This window comes from Rhineura floridana, chromosome 10 (genome assembly GCF_030035675.1).
Source record: "Rhineura floridana isolate rRhiFlo1 chromosome 10, rRhiFlo1.hap2, whole genome shotgun sequence".
NCBI classification, from domain to species: domain Eukaryota; kingdom Metazoa; phylum Chordata; class Lepidosauria; order Squamata; family Rhineuridae; genus Rhineura; species Rhineura floridana.
In genome coordinates this window covers 50,500,004-50,519,616 of record NC_084489.1, presented here as the reverse complement: position 1 = coordinate 50,519,616, position 19,613 = coordinate 50,500,004, and the positions used below count along the sequence as shown (strand labels likewise).

The 19,613-nt window shown below is 40.6% G+C and overlaps 1 protein-coding gene across 12 annotated transcripts in view; it reads right to left on the bottom strand.

Annotated features, from left to right (window-relative positions):
- The window catches only part of ICA1 (islet cell autoantigen 1), a 105,730-nt gene that overhangs the window by 77,376 nt on the left and 8,741 nt on the right, over positions 1-19,613 (bottom strand). For 8 of the 12 annotated variants that reach the window (XM_061586848.1, XM_061586847.1, XM_061586841.1 and 5 more), the window contains exons 2-3: positions 5,815-5,853; positions 5,303-5,474 (exon numbers count right to left, since the gene is read on the bottom strand). In XM_061586848.1, coding sequence (XP_061442832.1) covers positions 5,303-5,474; positions 5,815-5,831 — 189 coding nt within the window. In that variant the 5' untranslated portion in view covers positions 5,832-5,853. The remainder of the gene's footprint in view (positions 1-5,302; positions 5,475-5,814; positions 5,854-19,613) is intronic. The other 4 variants (XM_061586842.1, XM_061586843.1, XM_061586844.1 and 1 more) reach the window with 1 other exon arrangement.

The window sequence follows — 19,613 nt, the reverse complement described above, 5'->3', positions numbered from 1 at the left end:
CATATCTCCTCTCACTCTTCCCTTCTCAAGGCTAAATATGCCCAGTTCTTTCTGTCTCTTCTTGTGCTATCTCCGCAGGGTTTAGAATTGTATATAGGGAGACTCCCTCTGTTGTGTTAAACAATGTATTTATTAGGCTAGAGTTATGGTACTCTAAAGGCCTAGCTCTATGCTCCATTAGCTATAATGTAACTTCCTGTCAGGTGATATCACCCCCTTTTTCATTGGTCAGTCCTAACTAGTTTCCTGCAGTTAGTTTTTCCCTCCAAAACATGCCTCAGTTTGTTTCAGCCATCAGTGAAGCTAGCAGCAGGCCTAGTAGCTCCAGAGGAGGGACAACACTCCTTTTTTACTTCTCTCAGAACCTGTCTCTCTGCAAGAACTATCTCTCCTGGAACTATCTCTTCTACCATCAAACTTCTCAATCATTATCACCATCCTCAGTTCATTATCCCCAGAGTCTATAAGCTTTCTTGAAGATTCTGTATTCCTTTTGTTTTTTCTGGTTTAATAAAATAGTTAAAAAGAGAGATTAAGTTGACTGTCTGACAAAATGTGTTTCAGAACCACAGGCTCAGAACCTCATAGGGCTTTGTTTCCAGTCCTCTAAACCTGTTCCAGTTTGTCTGCATCCTTCTTAAAGTGCAGTGTCCAGAACTGGATGCAGTACTTAAAGCGAGGCCTAACCAGTGTCAAATTGTGGGGAACTAGTACGTCATGTGATATGCGAACTATACATATGTTAATGCAGCCTAAACTAGCATTTCCCTTCTTTGTAGCCACATTGCATTGTTGGGTTTTATTCAGCTTGTGATCAACAACAATTCCAAGATCCTTGTTGCGTGTAGTGTTCTTACCTTCAAGGCCCTCCATGGCACTTCCCCCTAATAACAACAACAATTTATATCCTGCTCTTCCTGCCAGAGGAGCCCAGGGTATCCCTTCCTGTTACCTTTGTTTCTCTAGCTCTGTCACTTTCAGGCAATCAAGTTTCCTGCTCCCTCAAAAAAACCCTTAGGAACAAAGGACATAGGAACCTGCTTTATACCATATCAGATCATTGGTCAAAAGAACGTAAGAGGAACCTGCTGGATCAGGCCAATGGCCCATCTAGTCCACCATTCTGTTCTCACAGTGGCCAACTAGATGCCCATGTGAAGCCCGCAAGCAAGACTTAAGCACAAGAATACTTTCCCTTCCTGTGGTGTTCAGCAACTGGTATTCAGAAGCATACTGCCAACAATGCATCCTCTCAACCCTTGCCCTTCTTGGCTTCTTAAAGCTTGGCAACGGGGTTTGACCAAGTGGATCCAGGGTGTGGTCAATGCATCATTGCGGGAGGGAGTGGTTCTAGCCACCCTGAAAGAGGCAGTGATCTGACAGTTCCTGAAAAAGCCCACCCTGGACCCATTGGTTTGCGACAACTACCGACCAGTCGCAAATACCCCCTTCTCAGGGAAGGTGATTGACAGGTTGTGGTGCAGCAACTGCAAGTACTCTTGGATGAGACAGGCTATCTTGACTCATTCCAATATGGGTTCAGGCCTAGTTATGGGGCTGAATCAGCCTTGGTCGCCCTGATGGATCACCTTTATCAGGAGAAGGACAGGGGGAGTACAACCCTGTTATTCTTACTTGATCTCTCGGCTGCTTTTGATACCATTGACCATGGTATCCTGCTCGGTCAACTTGGTGAGATGAGTATTGGAGGCACTGTTTTACATTGGTTCCGATCCTTTCTCCAGGGTCGTTTTCAGAGAATAGCATTGGGTGATTGTCTTTTGGTCCCCTGGCAGTTGTGCATATGAAGCCCTTGGGAGTGGTCATCAGGAGATTTGGGGTGAGGTGCCAGCAGTACACTAACGATATCCAGCTCTATTTTTCTGTAACATCTGTATCAGGAGAGGCTGTGCAAGCTCTGGACCACTGCCTGGATTTGGTGGTGGGTTGGATAAGGGCCAATAAACTGAGTCTGAATCCTAGCAAGATGGAGACGCTGTGGGTTGGTGGTTCCTGAGTTTGGATAATTGGTCAGTTGCCTGCTTTGGATGGGGTCATATTCCCTCTGAAAGAGCAGCCCATAGTCTGGGGGTGCTCCTCATTTCATCTTTGTCACTAGAGGCCCAGGTGATCTCAGTGGCTAGGAGTGCCGTTTACCAGCTTCGGCTGGCAAGACAGCTGCGGCCGTTTCTGGACCGGAATAGCCTGCCCACTGTTGTCCATGCACTGGCAACCTCCAGGCTGGATTAATGTAATGCACTCTGTGGGGCTATGCTTGAGGTTGGTCTGGAAGCTGCAGCTGGTGCAAAATGCAGCGGTGAGACTGACATGTCTCCCCCCTTCTGAAAGAATTGCACTGGCTACCTATTAGCTACTGGACTAAGTTCAAAGTTCTAGCTTTGGTGTACAAAGCCCTATACAGCTTGGGACCAAGATACCTAAAAGACCGTCTTATCCTTTATATACCCAGTCGATCACTGCGCTCTGCAGGTGAGGGCCTCCTGCAGATACCACCTTATCAGGAGGTCCATTCTGCACAACATAGGAAACGGACCTTTAGTGCAGTGGCACCTACCCTTTGGAATTCCCTCCCCTTAAATATTAGACAGGCACCATCTCTGTTATCTTTTTGGCGCCTACTGAAGACTTTCCTCTTTCAACAAGCCTTTTCAGTTGAGACCTTATCCCAGTCTGTGGCTGTGTTGGAATTGTTTTTTTAATATGTTCTTAAACCTTTTCTTTTTTATATAGATGTTTTTTAAGCTATTTTTAAAAAATGTTTTTTAAATTTTATTTGAATGTATTTTAAAGTCTGTTTTTATGATGTTTTCAAGTGTTTTTAATGCTTTTGTTTGCCGCCCTGAGGTCCTATTGGGAGGAAGGGCAGGACGTAAATCAAATAATAAATAAATAATAATTAAACAACTGTGGAGGTGTAGCATAGCCACCATGGGTAGTAACCACTGATAGCCTTACCCTCCATGAATTTGTCTAATCCTCTTTTAAAGCTATCTAGCTCAATAGTGTTGACATCATCTGGCAGCAGATCTGCAGGGTTTCAGACAGGAATCTTTTCTAGCCCTACCTGGAGATGCTGGAGATTGAGCCTGGGATCTTCTGCACAGAAAGCTTGTGCTCTATCACAGAGCTACAGCCCCTCAACTCTCTTGCTGCCCCTATGCTTGGAACTGTCTCCCAGAACACTCACATGTTGCCACAACTTTTACTTCCTTCAAATCCCTCCTCACAAGCCACATTTTCTGTAAAGCCTCTAGTTGTCATCTCTGACTGTAACTTAGCCTATAACTAATCTAAGTACATGTAACTGAAACAACTGCACAGTGCTTCCCTGTTTACATCTGCCTCAATTTCCCTTCCCTCATGCCAGCATTTCCATGTAAAACTCCAGAGTGTAAGCACCTTGGGGCAGAGACCTTTCCTCTTGTGATCAGACAAGAGACATGCACACTGATGGTGCTATATTAAAAATAATTTGTGAACCAGTCCAGGTTCAGGATGGGGACCTAGTCCAGGATATCAAACCTGCCTCTTTCAATGTGTGTTCTCAGAAGCAACCGTTGGTGATATATTGCTCAGTTTTTATGCTTTTATAAAGCAGAGCCCCAAAAACTCTAGGAAACATAAGATATGTCCTCTGCAAAGAAAATACTGTCATGTTTACAGTATAGGAGGGAGGCCATTCTGTTCGAGGAATGTGACAGCACAGCTTTTAAGAGGTGTAATTAAGGTCACAGGCAGAAAGCAGACATATAAAATGTCATTCTCAAGCTGGAACTAGTCCAAGAACTACATGCTCAAACTATCCAATATTTTAGAGAGGATATCTATATTAGTTTTAGACTTTCACAGGGATTAAATGGTTACCAAAAAAAACGCAAAGTCTGTATCATGTATCAGATAAACAACATTTGTTTCTTTGAAAAGGAACCAGGACATGGTTCTCTGTTATCTCTGGTAATTCTATGACAACACTGCCATACTTTGTTTTAATTCTGGTCTCCTGAAATGAATATGCATTAAAATCAGCTCTTTTAAACATGTTGTTAATATAGAAAAACATCAGCACTGGCACACCAAAAAGAATGAAAAGTAATGGCTGAAAACACAGACTTTCATGGCTGACATCTTGAATGCATGCAGGATGTGGGCATCACACTGATTAGGAACATAGGAAGCTGACTTATATGGCAACAGAACATTGGTCCATCTAGCTCAGTATTTACAGTGCCTGGCAGTGGCTCTCCAGAGTTTCAGAGCCTATCTGGAGATGCTGAGGATTAAACCTGGGACCTTCTCCATGCAAAGCAGATGAATTATTTGCTACATTTGTATCCTGCCATTCCTCCTGGAAGTTCAAGATACTTTTTTATCTTTACAACTCTGTCATGTGCATTAGCCAAGGGATAGCAATTTCAATTGGGTGCATGCACCTGTTTGTTCATTTCTCCCAACATAATTCCTCACTCAATGGTGCAGCTAGGTCTCGACCTCAGGGGCCAGGGTTTTGCAGCCAAGAGGCCCCTCAAATGACCACCCAAAGATCAGGAAATGATGGGTCAGTGTCAATTGTCAGGCCCACAAACACCATCTAGGCTGACATGAGCATTCTAGAGCTCACACTACTTGCCACAGCATCTTTTCTTTCTTCTCTTAAAAACACATTATTGACAGACAGACAGATGCACACATAGCTACAAATACTCATTTTGCTATTTTTACTTTTAAAATACCCTTTTGACCACAAAATGTGTTTATCATAATTAGGGCAGCACATTATTCCTGTAATCACAATGGCACTATGATTTAAGTGAGTTTTGAAATAAAAAGTTGCACATGCTCAGTATATTTCTTTCATTTATCAGGTTGGAAAACTGTTTGCAGGGGTTCTATGTGTGTGCAAGGAGGGGTTCTGCTGTAATATATCAGGAATGTAAAAACAGCTGTAAAGCATGGAATGGTGGTGGTGAAACAAATGTTGTGTACTTCATAACTGAAGTACTATACCTGGCCACCTAAAGCCCAGTAAGACCATTATGTCCAGAGTCTAAATTTACTAGTTGCACCACTGCTCTCATGCCTCACGAAAAGCCATCTCAAAGGGTCCCTTTAACTTATGGGTCAATTTGAGGGCAGGATGGGTAAGGGAAGCTGCAACAGAGACGTTAGGGTTAAAATGTCCCTTGGCATGCATGGCCCTCTGGATGCCGACAAGGTTTTGAGAACTGTTAAAATAAGTCCTCCCTCCACTTTTGTGAGGAAAGATCTGGGCTGTCATGCCTACCTCCAGTTTTGCATCCAGATCTGCATCCGAGGCCACCACATGTTCATCCTCCTTCTTTCCTGTGACTTTGATAAGAGTTTGTTTTGTCTTCCAGTATTTCTGCTGCATTTTATTGACCACAGACTTCTCTTGGCCTTGGGCATACCGATCATAAAAATCCCTTGAATAACTGCTAAGAGGCAAAAAGCCAGTTGATTGAAGAGATAAAGAGATTTAAGAGACTAGTCTAAATCATGGAAAACATCAGATAAACAAGATTTGATGCAATGTCTCTGCCTATATTTACATTCCTTGAACAGTTTGTCCGGTTTTACACTAACTTGCATTCTCCCAACCTTAGCTCCTACTATCACCTCCACCACCACAAATGTACTGGCCTGTTCACATTTAAAGGCTTGAATGAACACTATTCTGCAACCAATGCATGACAGCTTGAAAAAATAAGGCTATGCCATAACTCCATTACCGCTACAGATACACAGGCAGACACAAACACAAATAAATTTACTTACTATTTGTGGCCGTCCATCTTTTGTTATTTTCTTCCAACACTATGAGGCAAGAAAAAAAAATAATTAATGTAGTTACCCATTCCAAACCTTTGTGATATGGGTAAAGATAGAAACAAAATAATCATTAGTTAAATTTGGGAAGGGGGGGGAATGAAGCACAAATGAATTTAAATTTTCATCCAATTACTTATAAAAGCAACAGAACACTGAGCTGAAGCTGGTAGGAGCGCCCTCTACCAACTTTGTCTAAGTTTGCCAGCTACAGCCATTCTGGGACAGGGATAACCTGACCACTGTAGTCCATGCATATGTAACATCAAGGTTGGATTACTACAATGTACTCCATGCGTGGCTGCCCTTAGGCCTAGATAGCCAACAACCCACCAGATGTTTAAAAATCTAGACTGGCTTCCTATTTGCTACCGAATCAGGTTCAAGATCATTGTATTAATTTACAAAGTCCTGAACAACTTGGCACCATGGTACCTTAGGGACCACCTAAACCTTTATCTCCCAGCTTGATCATTAAGGTCATCTGTAGGAGCATCAATAGTTGTCCCCCCAAGTTGGTGAGGTTCACTTGACTTCAACACCAAACCAAGTCTTCAGTGTCACTGGCCTAGTCCTGTGGAATGCTCTTTGAATAGAGATACAGCAGGCATCTATTCTGTATCAGTTTTTAACTGGCATTTTCTGAAAACTTTTTTATGCTGCCAGGCCTATGCAGACAGTTAAAAAAATATTTTCTGTAACAGTTAGTTGGTAATTTGCGATTTTAATTTGTATGTGTTTTTACTGTGTATACATAACTGCTGTAAACCACTTTTTAAAAATGAAATTGCTGTATATAAATATTTTTTATAAATAAATAAATATTCTGTCTTATGCCAAGTGCAAAAACACATAGTAGCACAGGGTCTGCTAAAACTTCTGAGATCCTATTATTTCATTCCCCCACCTCAGTTCCCCCAGTGCAATGTTTCAGGGCTAATTCAAGTATGCATCTCCGATGTGGTATAGTTCTGTCACTTGACCACCTCAGACTTCCTTTCTCTTTAAGGTGGCAAGATTTAATCTGAGATGCACCTTTGGCATTATTTGGAAATTAGTATTTAAATGCATACTTTCACCTCCATTTTCAGTTCACACTTTCTAACCACTAGAAGTAGAATTTTCAACAGCACAATAAGAATAGCTTTATTTTTTACTAATAATGCGATTCCCAAACCCCTTCTACAGGAAAACCTCACTGGGAAGAGAAACACCCTTAATGTGCAGATATGTATACAAGAAGTAGATTCAATCCAAACAAATCTTCTGAACATAAAGGTGCAGATTCCATTATCAGAGGACTCAAGCAACAAAAGTTCAAACTGAAAAATAGTTTTTCCACTGTAGACACTGCTGACATATTTTATTACTGTGACAGAATTTTGAGTCTGCTTCTTCCGTTATGTTTTAAGCACATGGATGCCCTCTGTTGGTAGAGATACAACAGGAAATATCCTATATGATGCAAAGACAAAACCAATAGACTCAATAGACTCTAAAGGGGCTTCAATCTTATCATACAGAGGTTCCCTCTCTCTCCAAGACACACATACATTATGCTCCCCACACAATTTTCAAGGCACATGTGCAGCATGCCAGAGTGTAACTGTATCATTGCTTTTCTTTATATAGTTTCATCACTGTACATGCACTTGACAAAATAACGTAATAAAAATGGCTCCTTCTCAAAGGATCTCACATTCTGCATTTTGCCAGCAGGAAAACAACAAAGGAAGGGGGGGGATGAGAGGCAAGAGAAACCAACAGAGAAGGGAAACAGCTATTATACAGGTGCACAAATACAGTTATGTAATTAGACCTTAAAGCTGGGGGGAACATTTTTTTAAAAAATAACAACCATGATCATGTAAGTCCAACACATTCCAGTCCCAGCTGGTGCATAGCTTCTGCCCTCAGAGGGGCAGCATTTGGAAAGGGATCATAGCTCAGCAGTTGAGAACACAGTTTGCATGCAGAAGGTCCCTGGTTCAGTCCCCGGCATCTCCAGTTAAAAGGATCAGATAGCAGATTATATTACAGCATATGAATCTCTTGTCTTTAAAGCCCTGGAGATCAGCTGCCAGTCAGAGTAGGCACTTACTGGGCTAGAAGGACAAGTAATCAGAACAGGTAAAAGTCAACTTCTTATGCTTAATTCCTCTTTGGCCCCCAACATAGCTAGTGGGAGGCAACAAACCCAGATCAGTGATCAGACATAAACTTAGCAGGAAACTATGGCTAATCCCAGTTCCGAGCATCCCTGCATGCTATACGACTACAAACACGTGTCACATACTACACACTTTCGGAAAAAAAAGTGTAAAGCAGTCTGAAATTGCAATATTTTAGTGATCGAATTTCTGCCTCTCTTTCCCGACAGATATTTTAACCAGTGTGTATAAACTACACAGAGAGTATTTCCAAAACCTCTCCATGTTATCCCATTATCCATTTCTCAAGACACATTCTGGCAATTTCTTGAATTCTCATTGAGCGCTAGGAATTTTGATAAGGTCCTGAATGGATACTCAAGTTCTCCTTAGTAAGCAGCATTCATACTTCTGCAGCAGTGGCTGAGACCACCTCAGTTATTAACTACTGTAGCATTAAACCTTGCATTGACAGCACGTACTTACAGATAGAAAGCCAAGAGGTCTTATTATCAATCCAAGTGGAAAGGCATGGGATACAGAATGTATATACCAATATATAACGTTGTATTCAACTAAGTCGTACTCAGAGTAGACCCACTACAACTAATGAAGGTAAATTAGTCATGTTTATTAACTTCAATAGGTCTACTCTGAGTAGGACTAGCACTGAATACCACCCATAGTGTGCAACTGGCATTCAGAGCATGAGTTTTGCTATCATACACATATGCGAAAAATGAACTCAACACATTCAGTGCAATGGAAAACAGCTGAATGATCATGCCAAGAGCAAAGTGTAACATTCTGATACAATGGAGATGTAACCTTACATTAATACGCAATAAGTACAATGGTCTTTCAACAAAAGTTATATTGCAACACTATTGGGAGATTACTCTGTGTCAATCATCTCGTAATTAAATAGATGTTTCCAAAATAAAAGAGAGACAGCCTGGAGTTATTATAGTCATATTGAACAGTTTTACAGGTCTTGAATTTAAATGGAACAAAGCAAATCCCTTAATGCAGGAATGGAGAATCTGTTGCCCTTCAGATGCTGTTGGACTCTAGCTCCCATCAGCACCAACCAGCATTGCCAATAGCGATAATGGGAACTGGGAGTCCAACATCATTTGGAGGACCAGAGGTTCCCTATCCCTTCTTTAATGTGACGGTCTTAAGAATCTCAGAAAGTAACCTACATCAATATTATGGATTATAAATCACTACTTAATGATGTCTTTAAAATGGTGAAGTTGCCACTAGCATAACACCATTACTACTGGTGAATATTTAATTCATTCACTGGTGGGGAAAGGGGGAGGATGGAACACATTCAACAACTTTCAAAGTGAAAATATAAGCTCAGTGCAGCTACAAATCTTGCAAATCATTATGTGCAAATGTGGAACCAATTTTTGTGTATAGATGCAGTCTTTACTTTTAAGAACATAAGAACATAAGAAGAGCCTGCTGGATCAGGCCAGTGGCCCATCTAGTCCAGCATCCTGTTCTCACAGTGGCCAACCAGGTGCCTGGGGGAAGCCCGCAAGCAGGACCCGAGTGCAAGAACACTCTCCCCTCCTGAGGCTTCCGCCAACTGGTTTTCAGAAGCATGCTGCCTCTGACTAGGGTGGCAGAGCACAGCCATCATGGCTAGTAGCCATTGATAGCCCTGTCCTCCATGAATTTGTCTAATCTTCTTTTAAAGCCGTCCAAGCTGGTGGCCATTACTGCATCTTGTGGGAGCAAATTCCATAGTTTAACTATGCGCTGAGTAAAGAAGTACTTCCTTTTGTCTGTCCTGAATCTTCCAACATTCAGCTTCTTTGAATGTCCACGAGTTCTAGTATTATGAGAGAGGGAGAAGAACTTTTCTCTATCCACTTTCTCAATGCCATGCATCATTTTATACACTTCTATCATGTCTCCTCTGACCCGCCTTTTCTCTAAACTAAAAAGCCCCAAATGCTGCAACCTTTCCTCGTAAGGGAGTCGCTCCATCCCCTTGATCATTCTGGTTGCCCTCTACTGAACCTTTTCCAACTCTAGAATATCCTTTTTGAGATGAGGCGACCAGAACTGTACACAGTATTCCAAATGCGGCCGCACCATAGATTTATACAACGGCATTATGATATCGGCTGTTTTATTTTCAATACCTTTCCTAATTATCGCTAGCATGGAATTTGCCTTCTTCACAGCTGCCGCACACTGGGTCGACATTTTCATCGTGCTGTCCACTACAACCCCGAGGTCTCTCTCCTGGTCGGTCACCGCCAGTTCAGACCCCATGAGCGTATATGTGAAATTAAGATTTTTTGCTCCAATATGCATAATTTTACACTTGTTTATATTGAATTGCATTTGCCATTTTTCCGCCCATTCACTCAGTTTGGAGAGGTCTTTTTGGAGCTCTTCGCAATCCCTTTTTGTTTTAACAACCCTGAACAATTTAGTGTCATCAGCAAACTTGGCCACTTCACTGCTCACTCCTAATTCTAGGTCATTAATGAATAAGTTGAAAAGTACAGGTCCCAATACCGATCCTTGAGGGACTCCACTTTCTACAGCCCTCCATTGGGAGAACTGTCCGTTTATTCCTACTCTCTGCTTTCTGCTTCTTAACCAATTCCTTATCCACAAGAGGACCTCTCCTCTTATTCCGTGACTGCTAAGCTTCCTCAGAAGCCTTTGGTGAGGTACCTTGTCAAAAGCTTTTTGAAAGTACACTATGTCCACTGGATCACCTCTATCTATATGCTTGTTGACACTCTCAAAGAATTCTAATAGGTTACTGAGACAGGACTTTCCCTTGCAGAAGCCATGCTGGCTCTGCTTCAGCAAGGCTGGTTCTTCTATGTGCTTAGTTAATCTAGCTTTAATAATACTTTCTACCAGTTTTCCAGGGACAGAAGTTAAGCTAACTGGCCTGTAATTTCCGGGATCCCCTCTGGATCCCTTTTTGAAGATTGGTGTTACATTTGCCACTTTCCAGTCCTCAGGCACGGAGGAGGACCCAAGGGACAAGTTACATATTTTAGTTAGCAGATCAGCAATTTCACCTTTGAGTTCTTTGAGAACTCTCGGGTGGATGCCATCCGGGCCCGGTGATTTGTCAGTTTTTATATTGTCCATTAAGCTTAGAACTTCCTCTCTCGTTACCACTATTTGTCTCAGTTCCTCAGAATCCCTTCCTGCAAATGTTAGTTCAGGTTCAGGGATCTGCCCTATATCTTCCACTGTGAAGACAGATGCAAAGAATTCATTTAGCTTCTCTGCAATCTCCTTATCGTTCTTTAGTACACCTTTGACTCCCTTATCATCCAAGGGTCCAATTGTCTCCCTAGATGGTCTCCTGCTTTGAATGTATTTATAGAATTTTTTGTTGTTGGTTTTTATGTTCTTAGCAATGTGCTCCTCAAATTCTTTTTTAGCATCCCTTATTGTCTTCTTGCATTTCTTTTGCCAGAGTTTGTGTTCTTTTTTATTTTCTTCATTCGGACAAGACTTCCATTTTTTGAAGGAAGACTTTTTGCCTCTAAGAGCTTCCTTGACTTTGCTCGTTAACCATGCTGGCATCTTCTTGGCCCTGGCGGTACCTTTTCTGATCTGCGGTATGCACTCCAGTTGAGCTTCTAATATAGTGTTTTTAAACAACTTCCAAGCATTTTCGAGTGATGTGACCCTCTGGACTTTGTTTTTCAGCTTTCTTTTTTATGATGTTGCATTACATACAGTGTATATCAACATAAACCAGGTTCTCTCACAACCATGATTTCTAAACCACTTCAAACCATGGTTATATTTTGGGTTAGGAAAGCACTAGAGGTGGTGTCGGTGCATATCATGTGGTGGCAAAAGGAAGGGAAGGAGAAAGGCAATCACTCCAGAGAAGAAAGGAGTGATAGCACATCAGTGAGGCTGGATTGCAATGTGCAAACTATAATCTGCAGGAGCCAGCATTACATCTGCATCAGTCCTTAAAGAGCATAAGTAAAGAAGCTACCATTATTTTTTAAAATGTATTTAAATGTCAGTAAGAGACAAGGAAAATTACCATTTCCATTTATACTTTTGGGCTTTCAAGACTTTGGAAAACATTTACTTTGGGAATAGTTTTGTGCCTGAAAATAATTTATCAACAACTATGCATAAATGATTCAAGGGATTATGCAATATGCTTAACCTTAAATTAAGTACAGCTATGTTGATGATAGGTTTCGTACAGCAGCCAATTACCAATGATAAAAGTTCATACCAATCGTGGTATTTATATCTGCATGTATTCCGCACTGCAATAATGGAACTACCTTAACAAGGAATAAAAATATGTAAGATTGGCAAAACCTAACAGTGTAACATGCTTTGCTTCTTTCATCCTTGGGCCACCTTCTGTTCATTTTTTAATCACCAAGGAAGATGGATGTCTTTATCACATATTCTGGGCTGTGATTTCATTACAGTTCTTTCTTAGTTTCTCACAAAACAAGACTGCAGCTGCTATCTTCCATAAGGCCAAGAAAAAAACTGTTGCTTCACTGGAGCTATTTCTTTTCTTCAATTCTGACTAAAATTAGTGGAGGCTAATAAATGCAAGAAGTTGTTGATTAAAGTAAATTCATTTTCTACCTGCTTTTTTTTTTCAATTAATTTTTATTCAAATTTTCAAAACCAAAACAATACAAAAAGAAGAAACACAAATTAATAACTAATACAATAAAAAAAGAAAAAAAACTATTGACTTCCGATTTGTCGTAGTTCAGCTATAAGTCTATAATATATAACAAGCCTGTCTCTTAATAGATTATAAAATCACCTTCCTCCAGCGGTTATCTTAGTTGGTATCAAATCTCATTAACATCATATCATTTTATTCTTCCACAAAAAGTCAAAGAGAAGTTTCCAATCCTTGAGATATATGTCCATCAATTTTTTTTCTAGATAGACATGTCAATTAATCCAACTCTTCAAGTCTATTAAATCCAGTAATTTCAAATTGCTCTTCTTCCTTTATCAGTGTTGATTCCATCTTCCATCTTCCATCTTTACGCACCCAATAATCTTGCTGTCATAGTCATATAATAAGAGTCTGATAGGAATTTCCTTTATCACAGATATTTCCTTGCTATCAATTCCGAACGTATCACTGAAGTATTGTTGCAAAGCCGCATCTCTGTTCCTCTTTTTTACAGAATACACTAGCACATCTCTTGAAGGTTTTTCCATTGACACAAAACAGGTATTAATTCTGTACACTTTCTCCATTTCAAGTTCCATCAAATCCTTCCAGTCCAAGAATTTTTTCGAACCGATAATATCTTTATCTCCAATCTCTTCATCAATTCCTTCAGGGACAGCGCTGAGTTCCAAACCATAATATTTGTCTCCAGGATCCATCACAGCCAGGAAATCCAAGTCTTTTTCCAAGTCCATATTTAATCCAATCTCCATAGTTTGAACCTTGCCTTTAATTTTTCTTTCATCCTTTTTTGGTTTTCCAGATCTATCTTTATTCTCCTTTCTCATAGAATCCTGAATTTCTTTCAGCTCCTGTCTCATTTCGCCAAAATCAATTTTCAACGCTTGTCTGTTATTTCTCAGTTCTTGTTTTGTTAGCTTAATCCCATTCATTATTTTCTGAAACATATCTAAAGATAAAGTCCCTTCTTGTACATCCATGATCTCAACCATCTTCTTAATTGTCAAGCAAAGAACAGTTTATTTCTTTATCCAGTTACAAAGGAGTTAATCTTTCAAACCAACTGATGTCACACTCTAGACAGCACGGACTTCCTTATCTCTTATATGTCCAGAAGTGCAAAAACAGCTTTAGTTCACAGCATCCAAATAACTAGTAGCAGAAAGAATGAGCAGATTCGTCAAAAAAGAAAGAAAGAAAGAAAAAAGTAGACCGGAAAAAATAGTCCCAGACATATATTACTCAAAAGTCTAATAAATCAAAAAAATTTATTTCTCTTCCAATCAGAAACCCCTCATCCGTTTGTAATCTTTATAATGCTGATTTCCATGCCAGCTTTTTGCAATAAAAAAAAAAGATAGGCTATTTTTATTTTCTTCCCCTTAGTTCCGTGAATAAAAGAGAAGGTTATGACTCACCCAGGGTCTCTTAATTGCTGGTTCTTTGACAAATCGCTTTAGCTGTATAGATAACAAAATAATGAGCGTAGACAGGAGAATGCTTGCCTGTTAATCCGTTTTTCTTTGAAGAAGAAAAAAAACGGCTCACTTAATCAGCTGAGCTAGCTAGAAATCCTAGCTCTGTCCGAGCTGCTGGAAGACCTTCTTTCACAGACAATTCTAATGAATTCCAGTCTCCAACAAACACAACAAAGCTGTGTGGGAAATCTCTACGTTTCTTCCTTATCCGGAAGAAATTATTCCCAGTCAAAAAGCCCTTCTGACTGGTTTTAAAACTGAAAAAGTTTCATCCAAGACGGGAGCCCGTCTCAGAGGCAGCACAGGCGGAGCGATCCTCCTGGGAAGTCCCATTTTCTACCTGCTTTTGATGTAGGTTTGCGTTTTAAACAATCCACTATGCTGCACAACAGATGCAGATCTGTTTTACTGTATTTTAGCAATCAATCATGAAAGTTCAATCTACTGAGACAGTAAAAATTACCTATGCCACGTCATAGTCCAAAATAAAATCATACATACCAAAACATATAAATTTTTTTTTAAAAAAAGCTTTATCATGAATCATGTGGTTAATAAATATTTTAAATGGGCTGCTTGGACACATCTGATTAGTTTTTGTTAATTTAAGAGCAAGATTTGATTTAGTACCTCTTGGCTGGTTGTTGACCAAATAATCTTTGGCACCACCAGCGTAAAATGACATCCTAGGTATTTTTCAAATTTTCATATATGCATATGACAACAATCCTAGATGGCTACAGATTGATGCACTACATTTGCACCTGTGAGGTGGATATTGCTTTGGCTCCACTCTCTATAAGGCCACTGTGTTTGCTATTGGTACACATATGTTACACTGGTGTTTCTTGCAAGAGTTGGATTCAGACTAAGCTAGCTGATTTTAGTTCCCTTTGAAATCAATGAGACAAGTTAGTAATGATTTATTTTGACTAGCATCTCATTCACTTCAAAGGCAGCAAAGTTCAGCTGAGTCTGGATCCAACCTATAGTCATAACAGACACATTTGCTTTCAGTACAATCTATACATGTCCAGTAAGTTTAATAGAATTTACTCAGGTAAGTGTGTATGGGATTTAACCTTAGAACAGTCATATATGTAGACATACACATATAGCATTCCTAGACCCAAGCTTTTAGGCCCAAGTGGTTCCCCACTTTTCCTCAAGTGAGCTCAGAACAGTTAATAAATTAAAATAATGTTAACAATTATAAAATAACAGTAAGGCACTAGACGTACTGAAACAGCACTTAGGGAAAACACTGAAACAGCAGATGAGGGAAAATATAAAGTGTAAATGTCATTTACATCACATGTTTTTGCTGCAGAAGCATCAGTGCAATATGCAACTGTCATGTACACTGTGGAATTGCCCTTAGTTTGCATTTTGTGAAAAACAAGTAACATGTTTCTTAACGTGTGTAGTCTGCAACATTTACAGTGTGATTTGCCCCTTCCCTTTCTGATATCTGGTTAAGCAAGTGTTAAGAAAGTATCAGCAGTCTGCTTCAGATTGCATCCCACCCCAACACAAGCAAGAACCATCAAGGAGATAAAGGATCATTTGAAAAGTCCTTGGACACTAATGACCCTATTCTTTGTAAGAAACGCAGGATTTCGGTTGTGCAGACACAATTACTTTCATCATGACCCAAAAAAACTGTGGCTCGCCAGTGGTATTGGTTTGACAGGTGGGTTTTGTGTGTATTTGTGCTTGGTAGCAAATCTATCATCAACAAAAACACAAAACCTCTTGAAGAGTATCCAGTATAATGCTTGCCAGACTGGGCTGTGAGAGGAGCCCCTGTTCTTGCCCTGCAGTTCTACGACTTTTATATTGCTTCAGGAAGATTAAATGTAGCAAATGCAATGGGAGATGACATTTTTCTATGCACCCCTACTGATGGCCAACCTATGATATGTAACCTTTTTGCTCACTATTATTTTGATGTTTCCGTTTCACTACCTCAGATTCAACACCCTTAACTAGCACAGGGTATGGCTGATAGTGTGCTCAGGCTTTATTTACTGATGTGCCTCAAACATATTTCTACCAAGGCCACTCCCATAACCCTTCAAGTATCTTTCCACACCACCCACCATTATATATAGCCTATCTACCAGCACCTTACTGTCATTAATTTCTATACTACCCACATGGTTCCTTTCTCTATATAATCAGCCATACTTCTGAAGCTCCAGTTTCTCTCTCAAATATTCCCTCCCCTCCCCCATTTTTTCTGCTTTCAGACTCCCAGTGCATTCCCCTCTCCAGCACTTACCTGCTGAGGGTTTCAAGCTGCCTCTAATTTTCCAAAGCGTAATCATGAAGGTTACAGTAAAACGAGGTATCTGGGGCTTACAAGGACAAAAGCAGCACTGCTGGATCAGGAGCTTTAGGCAGGATGGGTAAGAAAGAAAACTGCAGGCTGAGGAAAGGTGCAAATAAAAGAGAAACAAAGGAACACAGATGGGCTCAACTTAAAGAGCAAGAGGTGGGGGGGAATTACAGCCAAAGATCTCCAAACATGAACAGTTGGCCAATCTGCTGAATACCCTCATCCCGTTTCTTGTCCTGGAAGAACAGGGCAACCAAAGCTGACTAATTTAATTCCAAGAGAATATAACTCAGCTTTGCTTAGAGATGACCTGAAAGCAAAAAAAAAGACACATACAGGAAGTGGAAAGAAGGACAGGCCACAAAGGAAGAGTACAGGCAGGCATCACGGAATTACAGGGATGGTGTCAGGAAGGATAAAGCTGAGAATGAGTTGAGGTTAGCGAGGGATGCTAAAAGCAACAAAAAAGCTTTCTTCAGGTGCGTCCATAGTAAAAGACAGAGAAAAGAAATGGTGGCACGGCTACTCAATGAGGATGACAAAATAATAACAGATGACAAAGGCAGAAGTGCTCAATTCCTACTTTGGCTCAGTCTTCTCCCAAAAAAGGGTCTATGACCCTCCTGGGAAATATGAAGTAGAAGGGGCAGGATTGGAGCTTGAGATTGATAGACAAATGGTCAAGGAATACCTAATCACTTTGAATGAGTTCAAATTGGCAGGGCCCGATAAACGGCATCCTAGAGTATTGAAGGAACAGGCTGAAGAACTCTCAGAACCGCTGTCTATTATCTTTGCGAAATTGTGGAGGACTGGTGAAGTGCCGGATGACTGGAGGAGAGCTAATGTTGTCCCTATCTTCAAAAAGGGCAAAAAGGAGGAACCGGGGAACTACAGACCAGTCACTCTAACATCGATCCCTGGAAAAACTCTGGAGCAGACTATAAAGCAGTCAGTCTGTAAGCACCTTGAAAACAATGCAGTGATTACTAGGAGCCAACATGGATTTATGAAGAACAAATCCTGCCAAACTAATCTTATCTGGTGTTTTGATCAGGTAACCTCCCTTGTAGATTGTGGGAATGCTGTGGACATCATATATCTCGACTTCAGCAAAGCTTTTGACAAAGTGCCCCATGATATTCTGATTAGCAAGCTAGCTAAATATAGGCTGGATGGAACAACTATCAGGTGGATGCACAGTTGGCTGCAGAAACTTACTCAAAGAGTGCTTATCGATGGTTCCTTCTCAAAATGGGCGGAAGTAACGAGTGGGGTACCAGAGGGCTCAGTCCAGTGCTCTTTAACATTTTTATTAACGACTTGGATGAGGAGGTACAGAGCATGCTTATCAATTTGCATGATACAAAATTGGGGGGCACAGCTAATACCGTTCAAAGGGACCTTGATAGGCTGGAGCATTGGGCTGAAAACAACAGAATGAAATTCAACAGGGATAAATGCAAAGTTCTACACTTAGGAAAAAGAAACCAAATGCACAGTTATAAGATGGGGGATACTTGGCTCAGCAACATGAGATGTGAGAAGGATCTTGGAATTGTCAGTGATCACAAGCTGAATATGAGAGAGCTTTGGCTATGGGGCGGTATATAAATTTAATAAAATAAATAAATAAATAAATGAGCTGACAGTGCGATGTGGCTGCAAAAAAGGCAAATGCTGTATTCGGCTGCATTAACAGAAGTACAGTTTCCAAATCGCATGAAGTATTAGTTCCCCTCTATTCAGCACTGGTTAGGCCTCATCTTGAATACTGCGTCCAGTTCTGGTCTCCGCACTTCAAGAAGGATGCAGACAAACTGGAACAGGTTCAGAGGAGGGCAACAAGGATGATCAGGGGACTAGAAACAAAGTCCTAAGAGGAGAGACTGAAATAACTGTTCGAGAGTGTTGACGTGACGTTGTTGCAGAGAGAAAACAAAGTGTGGGGGAAAGGCTGTCTGTGAAGAGAACTGTATCTAATGTCTTTGCCTAGTAAAGACTCTTACAAGAAACTTGCCTGGCCTGGCTTATTCCTGTTCTATGCGACTCTTGGATTCCATCCTTGTATGATCTATACACGCACACGCAACAATAACTGGGCATGTTTAGTCTGGAGAAGAGAAAAATGAGGAGAGATATGATAGCACTCTTCAAGTACATGAAAGGTTGTCACACAGAGGAGGGCCGGGATCTCTTCTCGGTCGTCCCAGAGTGCAGGACACGGAATAATGGGCTCAAGTTGCAGGAAGGCAGATTTCAACTGGACAACAGGAAAAACTTCCTGTTACAGCCATATGATAATGGAACCAATTACCTACAGAGGTAGTGGGCTCTCCAACACTGGAGGCATTCAAGAGGCAGCTGGAGAGCCATCTGTCAGGAATGCTTTGATTTGGATTCCTGCATTGAATAGGGGGTTGGACTTGATGGCCTTATAGGCCCCTTCCACCTCTATTATTCTATGATTCTATGACTGGCATACAAAGCTTCCCTTGAGCACATATTGTAGAACAGATGGATAAATATATTTCAATAAAACAACACTACCTCTCATTAACTTGCTTGTTCTGCTTGTACACACATTCCCATGTCATTTTTTTGTGACCCAGAAGCTTCCTTGCATAGTTGCCCATTGGCAATTCATAATTGCCACAGTCAATCAGGTGGGCAGCTATTTAAAAACGTGGCCTAGCAAACCGGGGGGGGGGAGGCAATTCCTGAGATTAGTATTATCAGAGATGGAAAGTGTAACATTTCAATGACCTTAGCTATTTGAGATGCTTTTAACCATACTCTTCATGGTTTAATCTAGAAAAGTGTTTTCAAGGTTATACCATGGCAAAATACCAGTCACCTGCCTTAACAAACTGAACTAACATACAGTGGCTGGAGGCACAGCAGTTATTTAAGCAAATATATTAAAAAAATAAATGCAAAGACTGAACAGAAAATTCTTGACCTGTAGAACAAAGATCGATACGTTTACTTGCCAATATAAACAACTGCTTTAAACTCACATAAGAGAAATAATAGTATTCTACTATTTTTAATTCATTAAAATTTCTAACATG